Source organism: Passer domesticus, chromosome 1 (assembly GCF_036417665.1).
Source record: "Passer domesticus isolate bPasDom1 chromosome 1, bPasDom1.hap1, whole genome shotgun sequence".
Taxonomy (NCBI): Eukaryota; Metazoa; Chordata; class Aves; order Passeriformes; family Passeridae; genus Passer; species Passer domesticus.
The window spans coordinates 122,058,758-122,083,416 of record NC_087474.1 but is presented as its reverse complement, the minus strand read 5'-3'; the positions used below and the strand labels follow the sequence as shown (position 1 = coordinate 122,083,416).

Here is a 24,659-nt window from a genome sequence, read left to right as displayed (position 1 = left end):
GGTATGTATATGTTTACAGACCTTTATTTAGATTAGTCTCACATCAGTAATCAGTTTACTCAAGTAGTCATTCAGAAGTACGATGTTGCTGATAAAAATTGACATGGGTTTCAGCATTTTGTGATACAAACAAAAGTTCCTTTTCCCCAGCTACCCTATACTTTTCCACCTGCAGTAGATTGGGTATTCTTGCTGTGTCACACCTTGTTGCACATGAAAAAGCCCTGTCAAACAGGATATCCAAGACAATCCTTTATCTTATGAACGTGAAAACACGATCCACATACCTAAGTAACAAGAATGGCTTTAGATACCTGCATTGGCTTAGTCTTGCACCAGTATGGCTGACATATAAACAACAGTCCTTTGGGACATTGTTTATTATGGATTTATTAGAAACCTTGTCAATAACTTACTTGTGCTTTTGATAATTCTATATTTGGTTGCTAGGAGACTTGTGTTCCTGATGAGATAAAATGAACAGGAAATCCTCTATAGCTTTGTGACTTTTTGCACTAGTAAATAAAAACGCAAACAACTGATACAAATACTGGCTAATGTTAACAGGAGAGAAAAAAAAACAAGCATTGCATATTTAAAATAAAGGAACATATAGCCCTTTTTTGCCCTCTCCAACTATAAGATGATAAAAGATCACCTCTATAAAGTAGAATGACCGGATTTTGTGGAACGTGGCTGTTTTGGCTCCAAGGTATTTGTAGCGTTGTAGTATCAGAGCCAGGATACAGCTGCCTTGTGACTAAGACATCGTCCACTGAATAAGTGCTATCCAATCCCTCAACGTCATCAGACATCTGTTTCCTGTTTTCATTCTTTCTTTCACTGTTATCATTTTATCCAAGTTACCCTTTCACCTGAAAACCATTTAGAAATGTACAGAAACCAGCGTGTGCACGCGTGTGTGTATCAAAGAAGTAGATTCAGAAAAAAACTTGCTGAGAGCAATTTGTTCATTTTAATACAAAGAGCAGAAATGGAAACAAACTTGCCTTCCCCCGTCTTCTCCTCCCCAAAATACACAATGATACATAAACACTTTTGTCTTCTGGTCTTCACTAATATGACTAACTTCCTTCTTCACTTCCAGTTAAGTAGCTTTCCTGTTGAGTACCACCACCTCCACAAAATACAATTGTGAATTGATTCATAAAAACAGAAACATTATGGCACAAATAAGGGAAGGCAATAAATACTCTTCCCCCTCTCAAACTCCTTCCCAAATGGAGGCAGTAGTAATGTTGTTATTGTAAAGTTATTGTAATAACAAAAACTTGAAAAAAAAGAAAAATAAAAAAGTATTGCTTGTCATTTAAGGTTCCAAACCAACAATCATCAGGATGCAGAACAGGATACATCTAAAGTGAGAAAGTTATTTACTTCACATTCAAGTTAACACCAACTGTACTTTTTCTGGCACACAGTATTATTCTTAACGTGCCAAAAAAGTGTTGGACACCTTATAAAATATGAATGTTAATGCCACTAAAACAAAATTCCTGCTATTCATAGTCCAATTTTATATTGCTGTTGTTTTGCTACGTTTCACCTATACTTAAACCCCAAGCCAGGGGAATGACCATTACTGATAGCATTTAACACACATTAACAAGGAACAATAGAAGTTGAAGAGTAAGTTTTCAAAATTTAGTGACTTTTTATTCTTAATCTCTTGATTTCAGACTATTTCATCAGAATGAGAAGACTTGTTTTATTTTGTTCTGTGATTACAGATGGTCATATTAATTGATAAGGCAGGTTGTTGAGTGAAGGAAAAATCTGCGCTGGTTGACAAACACCAACAAAAATTCACCCGCTTCATTTTATTGTCTGAAAGAAAAAGAAGATTTTTCTTAAATCCTCCCCCATTGAGGTATACCAGCAAAATACAGATGTTACACAGGAGAAAGAGGAGATTCTAGCACACAGAGGACTTTCCCTATGAGATGCGATGGTTTGGCAGCTACAGGAAAATCTAAGTAGCATTTCCAAAGGCGCATCAAAATTGGAAAGCAAGATGACATCTCATGTTCTGTTCTCCTGAACTGTTTCCTGCATTCTTATAATCAAATTATTACTATTTTAAAGCCAAATTCAGCTTCCATTAAACCACATAATTATGAAGCAGCTCATTAACTTCCAAGCAGTCAGAGCACATTCTGATACATCATCTTGGTCTCCCCTCTCACCCTTCTTTACTGTCTGGTTAACTGTCTCAAATGCCCAGCCCACACAATGCCCAATGCTTCCACATAAAACCTACAATACTCCTGCACAGTAATAATGCAGTATTGTGGAAAGACTGATAAAACAAACCTTTTTTGAAGAATATTTTTCAAGACTTGATCAAGTTGGTGTGATTAAAATGCTGTCTCCCATAAATACAATTTGCTCATAACTTTTCACAACATTTAAATTAATTTGTCTGCTGTCACACATGCAATCTGTGATCAAGCTGAAAACTGACTATACTTTGTCCATCACATCCCCATCCTTCATAATCTGCTGTCACTGTCATTGATTGACTCTGGATTCTGCTATGCATTTTCATTAATAAGATTACATTTGTGTCAGGACAAGTTTTAAATTCTGAATAATAAAAGCCATTGAATCAAGACCGCTATCTTCCCCCCCTCAGCCCCAAATTGAGACAGAAAGTTATGTTAAACTGCACACTCTGTCCTCCTCAATTGCATATGAAGAAATAAAAGAAAAATCAAGATCTCTCAAGCTCTAGTGCTATTGACAGCAATTGCAAAACCCAAAATATAGCTATGAAATGGAAGAGCTTAATGCAATCTTCAGTACTTTTTTATTTCTGGTTATTTTCATTTTTCCCCAACCAAAAATACCTCTTAGAGCTATTCAAGATACATTTTCTAGAACTTTCATCTAGAAATTTTATGCAATATGACTGGCAAACTAATTTTCGTTTTGTACAGTCATGTTTCCGACTTTAAACTGAGAGGGGGAAATATAAACTAATTATTAGGTCAAATGACTCTTTGGAATTATCCTCTGAAACAAATGCAACACCAAAACCTTTTGTCTGAAAAAAATAACTGGCAAACCACTGGAAGAGAAAGTGCCCAGACACACACTTTATGTCAGACTCCACATTGTTTTCAAATGTTAAGACTTCTGATACACTCTATTATGACAATAAAAAAGTTGAGAGCTACACCAGAAGATTACATGAAGAAAAAAATGGTTTTTTCTAGTATAAGAGGAATCTTAAAAACAAACAAACACACACCACTTCTACCCATTATTTCATACCCAGATGTTTCCTGTACACCTGCAATTGTGTCCAGAATTCATGTGCTGTAGTATTTCAACAGACTCTCATCAGTTGGTTTCAGAATTTTCTTGTCTGCCAGGTTTACAATCCATCCTGGAGCAAGACCAAAAAATATCTGTCTAGGATCCTTGCGTGCACTTAACATCTTAAAGAGTTCATCCTTAGTTATGTCTGGTAAGACATAGCCATATTTTTTGGCCAGTTCCAGCCTGGCTTCTGCAACCTTAGATGGATCTGCCAGGTAGCCGCGATTCCTGGGATCTGTGTAGTAACGGACCAGGTCTTCAGGTGGGAGCATTCGCTTGGGGATAGGTTTGCCACGCAGGAAAAATACTACTGGCTTGCACAAAATTTCTGTGGGCAAACATGAGAGAAGATTAGTGACTGCACTTAATAACAGAGATTTATAGACATTAAATGACATCTTAATTTGTACTAAATTAGTTACTACACTCACATCAAAAAGGACCAAACAAAAAATTGAATCTCAAGAATATTCTTATTCAGTATGAGATAGTGGTTTGCAAATTTCACTTAACCACACAAAAACCTCTGGTTTTTAACCTCTGATATTTATAATGCCAGTCTGGAGGAGTTGCTACTTCTAATACATTTAGAATGACTATCTGGGAAAGATACCCATAACTGAACTTACTTAAATTATTATTTCCTGGTTTGAAGCAATGCATTTGCACAGCTATTTACAAAGTATACCAACTAATGTCAAATTTAGTGCTTATATTAAGTATTTTGAATAAAGTATCAATGTCACATGCACCTGTTTAGTCCTTTGTAGGATTATCTTCTCTTCCCCAAATTTTACTGATTTTGACAAATTATATTCCAGAACCTTTTAGCCTTATTATTTTTACTATTTTGTGGAATGAAAAAAAATCCCAGAACTTGTATCAGCCCAGAGTAACATATTTTGCACACTAAAAATGTCTATTCCTCTTCTTCTCAGCCTCATTCACACATGAAAGCTGCATTATTGTCAATAAAAACTGCATGAATGAATGTTAGGCAGGATGCAGCCTCAAGCAAAGCAAAGCCTCATTCTTCAGTGAAAGTGTTCTGAAAACAATAGCCATTTTAACTGGAATGATTCTGAGCTTCTGTAACTTACTTCCTCACTTTAAGTGGAAAAACATTTTAAATTAAAAATATAAACATCCACAGTGTTTTTTAAATCTATTTTTTCCTGAGTTTTCTTAGTGCTATTAAACATGGGAAACAGAAGACAAAAATCCAGCAAAACAGTATTTTTAGTTCCTTTATTTACAAAGCTATTTAGATTTCCTTAACTGGTTGACTGGTATACAACTATTAACACTGGAAGGGCTAAATAGGTGAATGGTTAAAAACCACAAAATTGAGGATGCATTATCATTCCTCATTGGGGGCTAAATGATCTTTAAGGTCCTTCCCAACCCACAGTATTGTAGAATTCTATAAACATACATGTAACTGTTTTTGAAACTTTTAGAAACTGATGACTTTCTACTAAGAATTGTGTTTGAAACTTTGATTTGGATCATTTAATCTTTGCACATCCAAAAAAAAAAAAAAAGGCAGAAATTAAAATAAGTTCTTACCCAAGCTCCTTGGGTCATAGAACGATGTTGTTACTACGCCTCCATTTTTTTCTATGGCTGCAATTGCTAACTCAGATGCCCTCTGCACTTCAATATTTACTTTTGCTGCAAAAATATCAGCACCCTGTAAATTTCAACACATATTACAGTAACATTAAAGTGAGTATTTTAAGACATACATTTATTCTTCTCTGAAAACTTGCAAGGAACATTAAATCCTGCAAAAATATTATGACTTGTCTGTTCTCCGCACAAAGTTAGGTAACCAAATTGCTCTCTGTCACATGGGCTGAATAAAAAAAAAAAACACCTTTCAATTTCTAAAATATTAATACATATTTTTCAGTACATTTCAGTTTTCTGTTGTAAAATACCTTTTCAGCCTTTTGTTATGTACTCCTTAACTCTGATTTCTACAGTCCCTTGGGTATGAAGTCATCCTCCCGAGTTATTTCTAATTTTTGCTGACACACAGTGCCCTCTAGTGGATTTATGATCCACAAAAGTCCCACAGCAAACTAACTTGGAGAATCAAAGATGCTTCCAAACCAGGGGAATGACAACCTGAAAGCCTGGAGTACCAAGTGTGCTGTCTGCATACCTCCTCCACCAGCTGGACACCGTAATCCCTCTTGAGGGGCTGCACTGTCACACCTCTGGCGTTAGTGAGCTGAGTTAAGTCAATCGGCTGCGTGGGGTCAACTCTGCCCAAATCAATCAGGTACTGCAGCCTCTGAAGGCTCAGAGGCTGGTACTGACGTCTGAGGCTGGGGAGAGAAAGACAAAAAAAAACAAAACAAATAACCCAAATAAAACAATGAGAAGTTTACAAAACTGAAGTTTCAATAGCAACTGGTCAACTGAGATATTCTGGTTTTTATCTACTCCTAAACCAAAAAAATACTAAGACATGACAGTGTCAACATTTCTTGGCAAACTAACAAGACTGTAAATAACTACCACTTTCAAACCAAATCCACCTTGGGTACTTCGCTGATAGACTGTCAAAAAACCTAACATCTCCCCCCATACAAATGCAGTCAAAGCCTATCAGCAAAATTCTGCATGTGCTAGCTTACATCCAACAAGATTTTCTCATCCATTACCACTGTACCTGACATCTCAGAAAGTATTGAAAGGAATTTCCCTAAAAACACCATCAAGGAAGAGAAATATTGACAAAATATACATTAACCCACATTCCCCAAAGGGAGCAGGAATCTCTTGTCAACAGCCATTGGCTTCAGCAGAACCTGTTTTTGTACTCAAGTTTTAACTTTACTGTACAAACCAATCCCTAGCACAGTTTTCCAGTGCCAGAGCCTATTCCTGTCTATGCACACCATTTATGCTGATACCCAAAACTTCCTCTTACAATCCATCTGATGGCTGCTATCAGAAGGCTCTGAGTGGCAACTCAAAAACTGGGAAGCAGCTAATCTCTGTTACTGGCAAGCCACGCACAAAGGACAAGCACCAAGACTTTGTGCTGTCAGGCAGCCCCTTACAGAGAAAGGGTTCAAGAAGTGGAGGCAGAAGGAGGAGTGAGGTGCAGATAAACAGGCAGAGACATTGTTCATGTGCTCCCTCCACCCCAACAGCATCACTTGAGTGCACTCACAGTGCTCGCCACAGGAACATTTACAGCAGCCTGACACTGAATTTTTGAAAACAACATTGAAACTACAGAGTACTTTTTCTTGTTTTCACATGCTGTCAGATGTTATTAAAACAGCAAGATCCTAATAATTTCTGGTCACTGCAGGAGGCTGGATTTTTGCTGTTGGTTATCCATGACCTTTTAGCCACTATTACCATAAGAAGCTGAGTGTCTGCATTCTGCAGCATTTCCTTTGCAGGACTGTGGATTTACACTGATTTCAGCTATTGAAAGTGCTTCTTGTTTACTTATACAATAATTTAGCAAACAGGAGGAAATAACAGTACCTGGAAATAGAATTTGAGTCACAAATTAAGATTCAGAGGAAACCCTTAAACTGGGACAAGTCTGTAAGTTCTACTGCAAGCATTAAGAATAGAAATATGAAAGTGCTCAGCTGTTTGAGGAAGTGGTATCAGCAAATGGAACATTAAATCAGGTCTAACAATTCACAAATACACATTATCCTTTCATCCTTGAACTGTTTCTCACTGTAGCAGGCTTTTGTTACTACTGCCTGTAACAGCAGTGTAAGGACACAGAAGTTTGCAAGACCAGATCAAAAAGCAACAAAATGGTTGCTGGCCCAGGAAACACAAATGCTATCTGATGAAACAAACCCAGCTTTCAAAAAAAATTGATTAATTTTAATAAAAATTTTTTAATTATCAATGTAAGTGAAGGAAAATTGGAAAATACTGACACACACCTCTCCAGGTAAGAGCAGTGACTGGAGAAAAGACATGCTAGAAGAATAACCTTAAACATTAAAAAGGTGGAACAAGGACACAACACAAACAAGTACAATGTGAAAAAAGGACAGAAGCATTAAACATGACAAAATGCCCAAGGAGAACAATGGTGAAAGGTGGTTTAATGCTTCATCCAGCAGATTTGGTATTAAAGAGCTAGTTAGGATCCTAGATGTAACAGGGACGGCACAGACAGACAAACACCACAGTGTCAGAGGGTTGAAAAGGTAGAACCACAAAGAGAAGCAGAATTGTTTGCTGGCACCAGATCAGAGCTTCTGGTGAATAAAGAGAGGAGAAACAACAAAGCAAGGCTTTGGATTACACTTCCATGCCAAACATTCTCACTCCAGTCACTGGGACTCTTCCCAGGCAGTTCACTGGGTTATGAAGCAAAAATAAAAACAGACAGGAATGAAGGAATAGTTTCAGAGGAGAAATTCACTCAGCTGGAAGAGTGAATTTCATGCTACACATGAAGGATTATGAGGAGAAGAGAGTAAATAAGCAGATGTGTAAAACAGGAAATAATTAATTAAAATAATAATCTCAGAAGAAGTGAGAGATTCTTCTGATAAAGTAGCTAATAACCTGAGAGGAATTTGGGAAGCTGAACTTTTCAGTTAGGCCTGTTTTGGCATCCTAGATTCTTGCTTCAGGAGAATGATCAAGAAATGCAGACAACGATTAATTTCCAAGTAAAGGTTTAGAAACTTACCTGTGTCCCTCATTAAATCCATATTTTGGAATGGCCAAGTAGAATGGAGTTTGGCCACCCTCAAAGCCCAGCCGGGGCCGATTCCCTCTCTGCCTTTCTCCTTTGTGACCTCGGCCACACTTCCTACCTCCGTACCTTCCACGGCCTCGTCTTCTTTCCTTCAAAACAATCAGGGGAACATTTAGACAACTACTGCACAGACCAGTACCTACAAAACATTGGATTTCAGAGACATAAACAACTGAGCAAAATGCTCCTTCTTGAGGATAAATTAAGTTACAGATGTTTTCTAAGTGGAAAAATAGAAAAGCAGTCGATGTGATTTTTGCAGAGCACATCTTTAGGTTGGCATCACAAATAGTCTGGGGACAAATCAGCTGCCTTTGGTGGCAGGGATGGTTGAGTCTAGCACAAAACTGCACTTGAATTCTGTACTATTCAGTAGCCTTCAGCACTTTTAGGAGAAAGCTGCTTGCTGTTCCCTCTCTGTTCCTATGGTTTCAGCCTTTGAACTTCATCTCCCTGTTCACTAATATTCCCGCAAACCACAAGGGTTTCTCCCTGGTTTCTTTTCATAATTTCTCTACCATTTATAAGGAGACACATCACAGGTTTGTTTTCGAGAAACCGTAACAAGAATGTCAGCTGGCATCACATTCCTTTGCTCTGCACACCTTCTAACCTTCCATTTCCGAACACATTACTCCATCCCATGACCCCCTGGAGTTCGAAGCCCTGCACCACTCCCGTCCAGCCCCAGCAATGCCCCGAGGCTCAGGCAGCCCCAGCCATCGCCCAGCTCTGTGGGGATGGCCACACGGCACGCAAAGGGCAAGGCCGGGCACACACACACACACACACACACACACACACACACACAGCAGTGCCATCCTCTGCTCTGCCTGTCCCCGCCTCCTCTGGCCCCGCCGCTCTCCCGGCCGTGCCGGGGCCGTGTCCTTCTGACAGCTCCGGGACAAACCACACCGCTGCCGGGGCACAGCCCTGCCGCCAGGGCCCTCCCGGCTGGCCGCAGGCACTCACCCGCTTTTTGGAGCCGGGGTTGGGCCTTAGGTTGGCCAGGCTGACCCTGGGCAGCGAGCGCAGCAGCTCCAGGGCCCGGTTCGCGCCGCTCCCGCTCATGGCCGCTCCCGCCAAGGGCGCCCGCGCCGACCGCTTTACGGCGCCGCCGCAAAGCGCACCTGCCGCGCGGCGGCAGCGGTGTCGCGCGGGCCCGGTGTCTCGGAATTCCAATGGTTGGGAACGGGGCGCTCGGGGCCTTTCGCTTCCCAGCCCCGCTGTTTTATTACTGAGCCCTCAGGCGAGGCTCTAAAACCATCGGGCTGCATCTAAACCCGGCTGGCCGGTGTGCGCCGAGCCTTGCTCAGGTGCCCCGTGCAGGTACTGGAATTATCCATTGCGGTGGAGATTCCCTGGCTTAACCCCGGCCGGCAGCCAGGCCTCGCACGGGCCCACCCCCAGCAGTGGGAGCGGGGGAGAACTGGAAGGATAAAAGGTAGAAAACTCGTGGGTTGAGATAAGACAGATCACCAGGGAAAGCAAAAGCTGCGCATCCAAGCAAAGCAAAAGAAGGAATTAATTCACTTTTTACCATGGGTAGGCAGGTGGTCAGATATCTCCAAGGCAGCAGGACCTCACCATGTGTAATGGTTATTTGGAGAGCCAAACACCACCACCCAAAGCATCCCCCCTCCTTCTCCCTCTTCCCCCCACTTTCTATACTGAGCGTGATGCCATAAGTCTGGAATATCCTTTGGTGATTGAGGTCACCTGTCCTGGCTGTGTCTCCTTCCATCCTCCTGTGCATTCCCAGTCTTCTCATGAGCACGGCAATGTGAAAAGCAGAGAAGGCCTTGGCTCTGTGTAAGCCCTGCTGAGCAATAACAAAAACATCTCTGTATTACCTTTGCTGTGTTCAGCACAAATTCAAAACAGAGCCCCTCACCAAACGCTGAGAAGAAAATTGCTGCAGTCAAGACTGAGACAGAGATGTTCCTAGTGCTGCTGTAGTACTTGACCACATCTATTATTTTACATCTATTATTATTTTCACATTTCAGTCTGTTAAATTTAAATGTGTTCCTAGTGGAAAACCATGCAGCAGCTTCTTTCAGCATATTCCTTCTGCTGGGAAGGGTGTGTGGGGTGCAGGTTCAGTGCAGTGAGGAACTGAATTGTAGAAGCTGCCATTGTGGAGTTACAGAGCAGAGAGGACAGCTCCCATTGTGGAAGCTGATACTCCTCAGTGTAATATCCTGCTCTCCATCCTGAAACTTCTGTGTGACAGTATCTTCTTCCATGTCCAAATCTGCTTCAGATTGGAGAAGGGATCAGGCAGCAGCTCTGCCAGCTCTGAGAATAAATGGAGGTAAAATGACAATCATGCTGCAGAAATCTGTGAGTTTCAGTACGAAATCTATGTAGCTTCTTACCCCCTTCAAAAAAATTAAGAAAAATTACACTGTAACAATACACAAGATGCTGGCATGGACAACCATCTTATCTAAGCCCATTTTATCCTCTAGGGCAGAGAAAATGAAATAATTTAAAGCATGCTTTGCCTTGTAAAACTCTCACTGCTGTAAACAGAAATTTCAAATCAGGTAGAAAAGTATCATACCTAAGATAGATATCTCACTACGAAGAGACAGCCAGTGTAGCAGTTTTTGAAAGCTCAGATGTTTTCAGCAATTCCTTTGGCGTTCCTGAAGGTCAGTTTCTGGAACACTTGTCTGTGCCCAGCAGACTGCCCCATGCCCAGCCCATGCAGAGCTCACGTTTCCCCAGTGCCCCCGGGGCCATGCTAGCAGCACCTGGGAATTCAGGTAAGATCACTCCAGCTCTACTGACTCAAATATTGAAATCTTGTTCTGTTTGTTAGCAGACCATTACTTCTTAGGCTGGAGGTTCAGCAGCAGCTCACCTTATGGAAGTGACATTTACATGGTAAATAGCAGAGTCGAGAGGGAAAGCAAAATTTTGTTTGTGTCCCAAAAACATGATCTAGAGCAAGAGTCAGGTTCAGCATACTTAATAAAGCACCTGACATAATGTGCAGCTCCTAATGCACCAGAAGAATTTTTAGTGCATAAACTGTATTTTCTTAACAGACTTGAGTTGAGTACAGTACATGAGGCAGGAGCACACGCTAAATTAGAGACAAATCAAACCACAAAAAGTTTACCTGATAAAATAATCAATTTTTTGCAATAACAGGGATGCCCTGGCATCAATGCTATGTCTCAAAGCAGCCTAACAATCATGGCAAAAGAGGATGTGTATTTAATGTTACACATCTGCCATAAAGGCTCCTCCAACAGATTTTATGCAGCCAGTGCTGGTGATGATGATGAGCAAAAGCTTTGTGAAAAATGGTCCCTGTTTGGTGTGGAACACAGCAGTGGGAAGGATGTGAAAGAAGCAGAGTGTGCATTCAGCTGCTGTTGGAGCTGCCAAACAAGCATCCACGGCAGCCACTTACCACCCGGCAAACACAATGAGCATATTGATTTTCTGGGAGTAAATATCTGACAAAGATGTATGGAATAGAAGACAAAGAACAAAGTATTCCCTTCTGACAGAAATGTGTTTGCCATACATATTCAGAGTCGGTCTAAGTATTTGGAATGGACTGGAATGATCCAGTAACTTCAACCAGAGTGCCTGAATAGCCTAACACATTTCAAGATGAGTAAGAATCAGTGACTTGGGAGCTGTAAGCCGAGAGATTTAATTCGGCGGTGGAGGCATCTGCCCCGATGCGTGCAGATGAGCCCCGTCTAGCCCTTGCTGTTTGCTATATTTGTGCTGCTTTTCCAGCCATCCCGTGACTTAGCCTTTTCTATTTCACCTATTTAAGAATACCGTAATTTCCTTTTTCCCCCGGGCCTCACAGCACAGCACAAGGCGCCCGCCCGCCCGCGCCCCTCCCACCCGGCTCCGCCGCCTCCCGCGTCGCCTCCCCGCCGCTGGCCCGAGTCCCGCCGGCCGCCCCGCAGCCCGGTGCATGTGCGGCAACAACATGTCGGCTCCTCTGCCTGCCATCGTCCCGGCCGCCAGGAAGGCCACGGCCGCCGTGAGTGGGGCGGGGGCGCGGGCAGGGAGCGCCGCGCCCCGCTTTGTTGGCGCGGCGGGCGGGGGGCGAGGCGCGGCCGGCCGAGGGGGATGGCGCCCGGCCCGGCGGGTCTCTGCCTGCCTTCCCTTCCCTTCCCTTCCCTTCCCTTCCCTTCCCTTCCCTTCCCTTCCCTTCCCTTCCCTTCCCTTCCCGAGGCGGGCCGGGCTCGGCACCTGGAAGGTCAGCGGTGCCCGCGGGGAGCGGCCGCTGATGGCGGCGGGGCCGGGGAGGGGAAGTGAGCGAAGCGGAGTTTTCTTGGGAGAAAGTGGTGCCGCGCTCCGAACTGCGCCTGACCTTGGGTGGGCTCGTGGGCGAGGTGCGCGTGGTTGTTCAGTGATCCTAAACCTCTGCCTTTGTTGTCTTTTTTTTTTTTTTAAATTTTTTTTTTTCGTGTGTGTGTGTTGTTGCTCTTTTATTTCCCTCAGGTCATTTTTCTTCACGGATTAGGAGATACCGGGTGTGTATTCTGATCTATTGCATATTCAGTAGCTATTATACTTTCAAATATAACCTGCATATTTTAAACACGTGAGCAGTTAAAATTTACTTAAGCTTCTTATTTTGCCCTTCACTGAATGCAAAAGCCAACAGCAGATAAAACTTCACTTGTCCTGCAATGATGGTGACAACTGTGTAATTAAAATTTTCCACCAAGTCCTTGAAAACTTTACTCACCTAATTTGGTCTGAATGTGATCTCTCTTTTGTTCCTGAGACAAACTTTGTAGAAAAATAAGTCTGTGGTTTTCTGATCATTTCCTGAGAGTGGGTTTCTGGTTATTCCTGTGTTTGTCCAAATTTAAAGCTCTTTTTTATTCCAGACTTGTGGATTGTTGGTTTGCCAATAGCTGCAGTTAGTCCATGGTTTCTTCATTAATATGCCATACTTACACTAAAACCCAGACCTCTTTGATTTACATAAGCAAACTCCAAAGTAGTCGCCTAATGTCTACAGATTTCTGACTCTGAAATACAGTCTTTAGACTCCAAAAAACTCCCCGCCAAATAAAATGTGTAATGCCCTGTTGCCTTGTTCCTGTTATTTCTATGTTTGAGTAGAAATGGAAAGAGTAGGGAATTTCTGGGAGGCATTCTAGCTCTGATGTAATGTTTCCTTTTGAAGCTTGTGTGTGCCCAGAAATAAGCATGCATTCATTAAAGTCATTGAATTAACAAGTTAAGAGCGTGTTGAAGCCTTTTTAGTGGAAGACTTTAAAGGAATTGGCACTTGGATACTGAAAATAAGTAGCATGAATGCTTTGTCTATTGTGCTCCCTTGAGCCAAAATTACATAATTTTTTTAAGAACTTTTTTTTTTGTTACCTGGAACTTGAATGTTGCCTCTACATTGAAACTTGCTATGTTATTTTTTCCAAAGTACAAACTAAAATTAGCTGTCAGAATTAAAACTTGCATAACCTGGGCATTTAGTAAGTTAGAAAAGAGTCAAGTCCATGCACTTGGCAGTATTCTACAAGTGGAGATTTTTGCTCTGATTTGTTGTGCTTACACAACACCTTGTTTGCATTACCCCTCTTCCTTCCTGCTGGTAGGACGCAGCTGAGGCAGCAGTACTGCCTGCATCTTGGCACCAAATGTTCAGCAAGTGATTGCAGAATCTTTTGAGCTTTTGGAATTTGAGTCCTCGTAAATTGGTTTGGTGCTTGTTTTGGCAGGGGGTAAAAAATAGAGACTTTCTCTTTAACTTGAGTTGTATTCCCTGGACAAGGTGGCATTTCCATTTCAGTGTCAGAGCTAATGCACAGCCTCAGTCTTGCAAATGCAGTGAGCATACTGGAATGTCTGCATTTGACAAGACATGACATCTCTGTGGAAATTCAGTGATTTAGGTGTATTTCTTCTTCTAGTCTGCTGCAGATTAGATTAGATAGGCTGCCTTTGACATACTGTTATTTGTGGTTTTTTAAAGTAAAAGCTGTAGGAGTAACCCAAAAAATTGTCTGAAGCAAACCTATTAACAATTTTGTAACTTCCTCCAGTTTAAACTGACCTGTTCCACTTCATATGAATTTCTAAATTGATCACTTCCATTTATCAGCTGCATTTTTCTTACTCTGGAAAGTGTTTAACAGAGGTTACATGCTTTTTCTGTCTTAGCTCCTGTATATATGGCACTTAAAGATTGGTACATACTTGTCAAAATCTGAACAAAAGGTGCAGCATAGAGAATTGTTCTGAGGAGCCTGCATTATGTACACGATGTTGCTTTTCAAATTTGTCAACTTAAGCTTCATAATTGGCTAAAAAATGTCCCTAAATTCTATATTCCTCCTTTAGACTCTTATTCAACCCTCTGTGATACTGCAAATATTGTGCAAATCATATTTCCTGCAATTTGTTGATAATATATCTAAAAGTACTGATAAAAAGTAGGCTGAGATACTACAGTCAGTGTTTCAAATGTCTGTGATGTCAGTATGTTGGAAATGTCTTCAACTTCAGGTAGCATACGTTAATTAACTTCTCAGGATGGTAATAAAACTTTTATGGCGGGTCTGCTGTTGGTCTGATTAGTTCAAATGTATCACTGACAAATTTGTTAAAGGTGTTCCCTGCTTAGAACCAAATTTCCAGTATCTAATTTAGTGGGTGAGTTAGGAATACTAAATTATGAGAAAAATCAGGAAATACAGGTGCTATTGGGTGTTCTGGAAAGCCAAGTGCAGGCACGTGCAGTGGTTGTGCGTGGGTTCAGATTTGGGTCAAGGCCAGTTCCTGTCTAGATGAGGCCTGGAGTGAGGTTGACCTTATGCTCTCCAGTGTTCTGGTTTGGAGGAAGCTCATTAACTCACCTGCTGTGCAGATCTTGTTTTGTTATGGACATTCATATACAGCATCTGCTTGAGATAAAAAATCTACTGCAGTCTGGGGTGTTGTTCAGGACTGCCTGAATCCAAGAGCATTCAAGCTGAGCTGGAGTTAATAGGGCTGATTGATTGGGTTGGATCCATGTGGAGTTGGCTTAGGTGTCAGTTTGCTGCTGTCCCACGTCAAGAATTGTGGTTCACAGTTGGCTGTCAGGGAAGCTGTCTTAACTCTGCAGGAGCAGCAAAGCAGCCTCTGTGCTGCCTGGAAGCAGGATACCTGTGTGCATCTGTTGTGGCACACAAATTAATAAAGCCAGACAGATACAGAGTAGGCTTTGCCTGGAGCCAAAGCGAAAGTTCTGTAGCTGCAGCACAACTATGGCAGCCAAATTAGATCAAGTCTTCCTGACTGTATATATATGCCACAAGCATTCAAGGGCTGAACAAACCTTCTAAGTATACTACTACATTCATAGTATACTGTGGTTGATGTAAACATTTTCTAAAAGTGTGTTTATATTGATCTAATTTAACATGTTTCATATTTAGTATGTGCTCATGCACCAGCTCAGAAATAAAAGCTAAGCCAAATTATAAAAGCAGTTAAATATGTTTTTGTTAACAGGCACGGATGGTCAGAAGCACTTGCTGGTATCAAAAGCCCCCATGTGAAATACATTTGCCCACATGCGTAAGTTTGTAACTTTCTTGTTTTACCTTTTTCTGTGGAGACATCATCTGTTAAGACACTTGTGCAGATGTCAGAGAGACACCTCAGAAGTGAGATGGTATCTGGCTATCTCTGCATTTTGGTTTTTTATATAAAAGCCCATTCTAAAATAGTGTTGATGCTATTAAATGTTTTTTGTTTTCAGGACATTCTGTGTGATTTACTTTGGGGTAAAACTGTTTTTGTACTTTGGTTCTGGTACTTTTGTACTGAGACTGAGAACATATTTGGAAAGTCTTAGGTACAAAGTTATATTATTTTTACTTTTTTTCCCAATGGATCGAGTTGTTTGTTGGTTTCTTTTTTCCCCCCCAACAATTCTTTGTCAAAAACAGTTTTATCACGGAATAATTTTTTTAAATTTTACTTACCATTACACATAATTTGCATTAGCCAGCTGTACTTAAACTTGGGTTTGTATAGTATATTGAAACTTCCCGTAGGTTACAAAGAAATTTAAAGATTGACTGGATATTGATTTTTTAGCAAATAATGCAATTTCAGCTGTCTTTGTGTGCAATTTGAGAACTGAAATACTTCTAAGCATGGTCAGGCATCAGTAAATAAGACAGTAAGATTTATCTACTATTGACTTGGTGGTAGAAAAACTAATAAAGTATAATCTTCATTTATTTTAACACAAAATTCAGATTGTCTCTTGCTCCAGTGGTCTTGGCAGACATGGAATAGACATGATAGGGAGAGAAGGAAGCAATGTTTTGGTGTGTTACTGAGCTGTGGTTTATTTATTTATTTTACCACAAGTCCCAGCTTTGCTGAACCATTCAAAAGGAGCTTAGCAATATCTGCTGTTTTCTTTGCTTGCCCTTTGTCTTCTTTCAGTCCTTCCCTGCAGAACTTATGCTGCTCAGCCCCTATAGATTAAAGCTCAAGCCAGGTTTGATGCATGGCATGATCCACTGGAGCTGTCTTGCTGCACACAGCAGCACAGGGCTGGGAAGGAGTCCAGCAGTGAGGGCAGGCACTGCCTAAGCAGATTCAGCTGTTGACAGAAGCATGCGTGGCCAGGCTCCACCATGTGCTGCTTTTGGCTGCTTGCTGGTGATGCTGCTGTATAAGGTGCCTTAATCCACTGAAATTGTGAATGGAACTGTGATAAATAATTCCTAATTAAAAATAAGTAAATAATGTATGTGTGTTAAAAATACATATATAAGATATATGCACTTGCACACACACACATTTAAAGTAGCCCATTAACGTTTTGCTTGCTCTCCATAGAGAGTGGTAATTCAACCCTGAATATTAAATGTGTTTGGGCTGGCAGGTTTCAAGAGAGTTTCTTCAACAGATGCTGCAAAAGAGTTGATGTTAATTACTGCTTAAAAGTAAGGGTTAGAGGATAGGCAATTTCATGATGTTACTGCATCTGCATTATTGAATTTCAGTATATATTTATGTCAGGAGTGTTCATTCTCATTTCTAGGCCAGTTATGCCTGTTTCTTTGAACATGAACATGTCTATGCCATCATGGTAAGTATTTGTTCAAATGCAGATGGTTCTAATCAAATTATATCTGGGGCTATGAACTCATTGTTCTTAATTTAAAGTCATTAACAACCCGAGTATCTGGGTTTAATCACATCCAAGTGTAAACCTTTTTACTTTAGTTCTCTTCTTATAAAAGAACAGAACTAAAAGGGCTGTCATGAGTACACTCTAATTATCATTTTGTATCTGTGGTAGTGATTATTCCTTAGGACTAATCTGTGTATTTTAGAACAAAACCCCATTTTATTCTGCAGGTATGGTCTGTAGTATGCATTGGTCTGAATTCCTAATCAGTAGAAGTAGAGACTTGGAGTGGAAATATTATTGCTACTAGTGAGTAATATTTGGTGGGTCAGTGGGATATGTAGAAACTGTTCTTTAGAACATCAGTTCTGAATAGAGAAGAACATGGTAGATTTCAATGATCTGAAACCAGTCTTCAGTTTTATTGGAGTTTGGGCTTCCGCTGCCACCCCCCACAAAGTAACTTGTGTTTGTTTTTCTTGTGTTTTTTCCAAACCATACCTTAATTTCTACATGCAACAAAATTCCTGCTAATATTTTTTCAGCAAATATCAAAACTGTGCTGCTTAATCTGCAGTAAATTACAGAAGATGTCAAAAGTCAGAATAGCCTTGTTGACTAGATCTAGTCTTTTAAGCCACATGCACAGATTGTGCACTGTTTCTTGTGATCTATGGGTAGTTGGTACTAAACAAAATGACAGGTAACATTTTTGTCTGGAAAACATCCAGATTTCATTATTTATGTATTAAGGAAGTGGAATGGATGCTCTAATGAGTAATGCTCTTGTTGATGTTTTTGTAAGGTTTGATATCATTGGACTTTCTCCAGATTCACAGGAAGATGAAGCTGGGATCAAGCAGGCAGCAGAGAATGGTATATTTAAGAGTATTTTTTATGTCTTAAAAGTACTTCCAGGTATTCCTGAAAATGAACTATCAATCTCAAACAGGTTTTCTAAAGCCAGTATTTTTTTAGGGAAAAGAGTATGTGTATATAGTATTATCACTGACCAAAGTTTAGCTAATTGTTTATTGTTTGTTTGTTTTGTAACTTTATTAGCAAGTAGAGTAATTCACCAATATAAACACTTCATACTCTGAAATATGAGAACAAGTGTAGGGGTTTTTTTAAGAGCTTTTGGGTAGTACAGCAGGTCAGAGCAGTATTAGCATCTAGTTGTGTTGCTTTTACTTGGAAGAGGATGCCATCTTCCTAGCACTGGTGCTTTTGCAAGACCTGTTTACATGTTTTTTCCTTTGGAAATGTTACAGTGGCACTGACATTTCTGACTGTGCTCTCGATCTTCTGGTACTTTTAATGTACAGCAGCCTAGATTTTCCCTTCACTAGCTTTCTCTTGATGCCAGGAAGAAGGCATGTTTCCTCTTCTGGACTTAGAGAGAATGGAGTGGATTTTAATGACTGGCCTTTATTTATGTTGCAGTTAAAGCACTGATAGATCAAGAAGTAAAAAATGGAATTCCTTCTAATAGAATTATTCTGGGAGGCTTTTCTCAGGTAAAGTATTGCTGGAAAGAACCATTGTCTTTTTTCTAGGGAAGTAACCTAGCTTTATTAACGTCAGAAACCCAGCCACTTAAATTGAAATCAGCTGATGTTAAATGCCTCTAAAATTTTAAGGGGTCAATTTTCCTTTGCTTTAACAAATGAAGTTTTTTTTTGTTTTATGCAAATAATTACTGTTCACTGGAAAATGAACATACATGTGTAAAAATGTACTAAAAGAAATAGCCTGTTTAAAATCTTTATGCACATAACCTACATAGCTTTGCTTGAAAATTTTGGTCATATTTTTAATTGAATTAGGTAGATATTTGGTGGTCTAGATTTATTTGGGAAATCTTTTCCTTTACACTTGTAAGGCATCTGTGGTAGGTAGGTTAGTTGATTAATTGGTCCATACATCAACTTCCTCAGTCTACATGCAAATTAATTAAATATTAAAGTAGTGATAACATTGTTGTGATAAAATTATTGCAGTGATAAAATGTTGTGAGGAATAGTCTTTGGTTTTGGGGTTTTTTTTGGACAACTGCTAGTTACAGTAAATTTGCTGGCTTACTTCAGAATTGACCACATGGACTTGGAAGGGAGGAGAAAAAGCAAAAAAAATGTTGTACATAAATACTGGATTTAGTTGTTGGCTCTAAAGAAGAATTAGATTGCAGTAGGAAAAGACTTTTAAAGGAGAAATCAGGGATTTTGAAGCAAACATTAAAAAGAACTTTTCTGTCATTATTCTAACAATACTTATATCTCTTTATTTTAGGGAGGTGCTTTATCACTGTATACAGCTCTTACAACACATCAGAAATTAGCAGGTGTCGTAGCCCTCAGCTGTTGGCTTCCTCTACGGGCTTCTTTTCCTCAGGTATTTGTTTCTTTCCTGAGATGATTTGCACTTGGGGAATGAGTATCTCTGAAGATTGAATCTTGTGCAAGAATTAGTGGTCATCATTATTACCAGATGATGACTGTTTTTTGATAATTTGGAAGTTTTTAAAAAGGGGCATTGAAATTTTAGATTTTGTTAAGTAAGGAAAATGAAGAAACACTCAGTTGCTGTTTTTGCTTAAAATGGCACTACTAGAAAATTTAAAGGATATAACAAATTGTCCTTGAAGGTTAATTTTTATTCGCCATTTGTTCTCTCTGCAAGGCACAATCTTATTAAAGACTGGGTGTTTGAGCAAAGTTTCAGTTTTTTTACTTGGCCAGAAATTATGACTTTCTGTTGCAAAACTTTTTGCCAAAATTTTATTTGCAGGTCTTTGAGCTTAATGTGTTATCAGGTACCAAGCTTACTTACAAGCTGCTTGCAGACTATACATTGTACTATTTCTCCTCAGAATTCAATTTGCTTGTCATGCCACAGGGTATAGTGCCATGGGGTCATTTTATTCCAAAGGTGTTAACCTTATCTCTACTTAGCATCTCTTTCTTCTCTTCTCCTGTCATTCCACCCTTCCAAGGGCCCTATCAGTGGTGTCAACAAGGATATTGCTGTTCTTCAGTGCCACGGGGACTGTGACCCCCTGGTTCCTGTAATGTTTGGGTCCCTCACTGTTGAGAAGCTGAAGACTATGATAAATCCAGCCAATGTAACCTTCAAGACTTACTCTGGCATGATGCATAGTTCATCTCTTGAGGTAATTTTCTAAATGCCCCCTGTTTTAGCTGGGTATAGTTAATTCTTTTTCCCTCAAAACTAATATTTATAGGCCTTTTGTTGGGGGGGGTAGTTTTTGTTTGTTCAGTGTTTTGGTTTTGTTTCTATTTTTTTTTTTTAATTAATAAGTGCTTCATGCTACTTGTTTTGATGAGTTATTGAATTCTGGGCTAAAAAAGCATCCAAAGCAAAAATGTATATGACTAGTGCAAACTTCCTCATAAGACTGTATTTTGGGGACTAGGCAACTTGGTCTATAAAATGCTCTTCATCCCAATTTTTTATTATTTGCCTAGTTAAAAAAAACCCAAACAACTGATTAGAATTAAAAGACAAATTCTCATAGCATAAATCCAAGATGGTGTTTTGGAGAGAAGAATCCTGGTAGTTCTGTGGAGGGAGACATCGAAGGAGTAGGGAGGGAGGGAGGGAGGTGTGACACTATGGAAGAGGCAGCCTCAGAACCTGCATTTATGGTTCTGGCTGAGCAGAGAGCTGAGCTGATGTAATAACTTCCTGCTGCCAGAAAGGGGTGGACTCCCTCTGCTCCTGACCTTGTAGCCTTCACTTCCTCCTTGTACCGGCTCTGGGGCAGATCAGAAACTTCCTTGAATCATTTGAATTTGCTAAATTGGCAAAAACTGCAGCCTTCAGTGTTTGCAGCTGTAGGGAGCTGGAGCATCAGAACTCACACAAAGTAAGTGATGGGAGCAAGAACTCAAAGAGGAGAGGAAGAACAGATTTGCCATTTGTCAGCAGCAGTAACATTGTTAATTTAGATTGTTACATCTTGTGGGAACTGTAACTTTGAAAAACCTCTTTGTAACATTTACAGAGTAGAATTGCATTTAGCCTGTAGTATTGCTGAGCTGTTACACAAATAGATAGTGATGTGTTCTTTCTTACAGCAGTGACTTAATTAAAAAAAAGATTACCATGGATTAGTTTCTCAGTCTTGTTTGCTGTATTTCTTTTCCTTGAGGAAGGAAGCATGCTGAAAATGAAACTGAATGGTTAGGAGGAGGAATTGCTGGCTTTTCATGCTGCTGCTAACTTGTAAAAGTTTAAAGTATACAGGAAGCTGTGGCCTTAGCTATGCAGTCAGCCTGGTGCTATCAAGATGACTTTATATGTAGCTTTCCTGTTCAGCTTCAGAGGGAGAGAAAAAGTAGTCTTTGCTTTTTTCTTGTGTTTTAGCCGCTGCTGAGTGCATATCAGCACTGTGAAGTTATCAGCTTTGACTTGTGTGCAGAGTGGTAATTAAGTAACTGATTGCTCAATATTTCTAGCCCAGCTGCTCATTATAACTCAAATGTTGAAGCATGATTTAGTGTAGCTGATTACGTAGTAGTAGAGGACTTCAACTAATACATGTTTTTGTCTTTAAACAGGAGATGATGGATGTAAAACAGTTCATAGACAAACATCTACCTCCTGTAGACTGAACTGATCTGTGAGAAGCTTTCTATATAAATACACCAGCATCAACTGTGGTAGAGTGTTAAATCTTTTCATATGCCTGATAGGAAACATTATTTCTATACCTGCAGTGTTACTACTGTGTTGCAAATTTATACTTACAATGAAGATTAAATAATGCACATGTACAAGAAATGGTAATCTTTTTAGTATTTTTCACCCAGTGCTGGGAAGGATGTGAATGAGGGAACTAGATAACAATGACAGAATGTAACTGTTTTAAGATGTCTGATTATTTTTTACTTGATCGCAGAATTTCAAACTATTTGTACAAGTAATAAAAAACTAAATTGAAGTGAGCAACATAGATGTGACCAGTTTAGTTTTACTTGAAATGTGATTTGTTCTTAAAACTCATTGAAAACCTATGGCATTTCTTTTAGGTAATGAATGCATAAAGAACACTGCATAAAACACAGTGGGCATAAAATACAGAACATGTAACATAGTGGGCATATGATGGTAGAATAAATGCTACCAGGGATAAAGCTTAAGGATTATATGTTGATTGTTTAACAGATAAGGAGGGTTGTTCTATAATGGCTAGAAGTCAGCAAAGGTATTTCTTGTATTTAAACCACCTCAATTTTAGAATGTTCATGTAGATAAACACTGTGGAAATTCTAAAGGGACTCATTCCTTATTAGACTGTTGTTTGTCTTATTGTCTATTTTCTTTTAAACTCGTTGCAAATGTTGACTTGGAACAGAATTCTGAAAAAGTACATAGGATTAATTTGAGTTTCATTAAAAAAAATTCTTGTTTTCATACTGAATATTCATCTGATGCTTCAGCTATATTTTTTATTTGTTTATGTATTTCACATAAACAACTACAGAACATTGTTTTGATTTTTTTCCTCTGTGCTTTGGAGAAAATAACTGAAAATAGTGCAGCTACCTAGCTCTGTGTATTGTTGAATTCTCATTTGTAACACACACTTATTTGAATTATTTTTTGCTAGAAATATAAGTGCAATTGGGGTATAACTTAGCTAAACTTTAAAGTGATACTTTTAGATGATACCATATAATACCTTCTCTTATTACATGTTGAAATTTGATTTTTTTTTTCTGAATAGGAACAAAGCATTGTCTTTTAAAATCTATCCTTCTACATTTTCCCAGATCAGTATAGCCTAAACATATGAATATCCTGGGGAAAAAAAGAGTAAATTTACAAGATACAGAATGTTTCTTCTTTCAGAACCTTAAAATTGTAAGGTTTGCAGGGGTTGATGCACACTCAATAGCTTTTTTTCAGTTCAGAGCCATAATTTACTGCTGGGAGCAGCTGTTCTGTGGCATTCAGAGGCTGTCACCACACTAGGAATGTTTAAAACAATGCACTACACTTTTTACTGCATAATTTGCTGCATAACAATGTTCTAACCTGTAACATGATTTCAGTCAAAGAATATTTCTATTTTGGATATATCTGTCATGTCAGCACTGTGCTTCACACCTGAATTTAAGGTACTTTTCCTCTCCCAGGGTTCTCTTACAGTGCATGTGGATTTACATCAGCTATCTGCCAGTACAAATACATACGTGAGGAATTGCACCTTTGTATCTCTTCTCTAACATTGCTGCTGCCAGAGATCTGACCTGTTTACCTAATCTGAGTAACCAGTTTTCAGTGATTTTTTTTTTCAATGTTGCACTTCATTTTTAGGAAGCTGCTTCGTTTCTAATCCAGTTTCTCTGGATTATTAAACATCTCTTAATGTGTAAAATTGAAAAAGAGTTTTTTTCTTAAATGGTAATGAAACAGCTTTAGATATTCCATCTGTGTAGTTGAGGGCATTTTTATTAACTTTGAAGTTTAATTAGTAATTTCTCTCAGTCGCTCTCTTCTATAGATCTGCCAATTTGTCTTTCAGTTAATTTAGCTCACAGAAGAAACCATGATATTCTTACTGTAGTTGTGCCAAAGTTCTTTTGAGAAAACATTATGTCCTAGCTTGGAGTCATTCCCAAGCTGCATTAGCTGATTTTGCAATTCTACTAAATTGCAGTCTTGGTAAGCAAACTATATGTTATTTCTCCTTGTTTTTAGATTTCTTTTCATTCCCCTGTTGTCTAAATAATTTCCTGAGCATTGGTGTATTTCCAAAGTTCTTGCATAAGATTCTAATTTTTCCTTCATTATTTTCATGTTCTGTTTGTCGATTTGTTGGTAACTGTTCATCTGTCTTAACTTCTAATTGACTATGCACTCATTTCACATATTTTTCCTTCTGCAAGAATTAGTTTTAAAAAGTAATTCTAAAATGTTAAAATGAGATCTGCCCTAGCTTCCTTCTGTGTTAGCTCCATGACACTTTCTTCAAGTTGGTGAACTGTGTTTACAGTGTGTGGTCACATTCTAGTACATAGACACTCTAATCCAAGCCAGCTTCAGCTGTCACATGGTGCTTTCAGATGTTTTTCTAGAAATGCTTTTTATGTGTTAACTTTGTTCAAACATTCAGCTATCATAACAAGACTCTTTCTTGTATCATTGCTTTGCTGCTTGCTATATCTACAAAGAGCTGTGTTACCAAAGTCAGTAAAAGTAAATTTTTGACTTTGAATTTCTGTATTCTAGGAAGAATACTCCTCTTTTAATTTTTTTTTTATTCAGGAGTATATGTTTATATTGTAATTGGGAGTTTTTAAAGACCCCAGAAGCTAGAGGAAACTTCAGGTCTGTGTGTCCTGCCATGTTACACTTGTA

General features: G+C 39.3%; 2 protein-coding genes and 1 long non-coding RNA gene across 5 annotated transcripts; 1 reads left to right on the top strand and 2 right to left on the bottom strand.

Moving 5' to 3' along the window:
* Positions 1-8: 8 nt before the first annotated feature.
* MRPL15 (mitochondrial ribosomal protein L15) lies at positions 9-9,242 on the bottom strand. Of its 2 annotated transcripts, XM_064386343.1 has the most exons (6): positions 9,086-9,242; positions 8,045-8,202; positions 5,516-5,681; positions 4,915-5,038; positions 3,298-3,673; positions 9-1,848 (listed from the first exon to the last, which is right to left on the bottom strand). In XM_064386343.1, exons 1-5 carry the CDS (start codon positions 9,182-9,184, stop codon positions 3,336-3,338), a joined length of 885 nt encoding a protein of 294 aa, XP_064242413.1. In that variant the 5' UTR covers positions 9,185-9,242; the 3' UTR covers positions 9-1,848; positions 3,298-3,335. The 2 variants fall into 2 exon arrangements, with proteins under 2 accessions (XP_064242413.1, XP_064242405.1); XM_064386335.1 differs by having other exon boundaries at positions 9-3,673.
* A 589-nt stretch (positions 9,243-9,831) lies between these two features.
* Positions 9,832-12,590, bottom strand: LOC135279213 (uncharacterized). Its single transcript, XR_010346507.1, has 2 exons — positions 12,350-12,590; positions 9,832-9,932 (listed from the first exon to the last, which is right to left on the bottom strand). It is a non-coding gene; the product is annotated as an uncharacterized LOC135279213 (long non-coding RNA).
* LYPLA1 (lysophospholipase 1) lies at positions 12,001-22,240 on the top strand. Of its 2 annotated transcripts, none has more exons than XM_064386352.1 (9): positions 12,001-12,137; positions 12,602-12,633; positions 15,629-15,694; positions 17,181-17,228; positions 18,076-18,146; positions 18,717-18,790; positions 19,563-19,664; positions 20,266-20,442; positions 21,854-22,240. In XM_064386352.1, the coding sequence occupies exons 1-9, from the start codon at positions 12,069-12,071 to the stop codon at positions 21,905-21,907; spliced, it is 693 nt and encodes a 230-aa protein (XP_064242422.1). In that variant the 5' UTR covers positions 12,001-12,068; the 3' UTR covers positions 21,908-22,240. The 2 variants fall into 2 exon arrangements, with proteins under 2 accessions (XP_064242422.1, XP_064242430.1); XM_064386360.1 differs by lacking the exon at positions 12,001-12,137 and adding an exon at positions 12,334-12,356.
* The last annotated feature ends 2,419 nt before the right edge of the window (positions 22,241-24,659 follow it).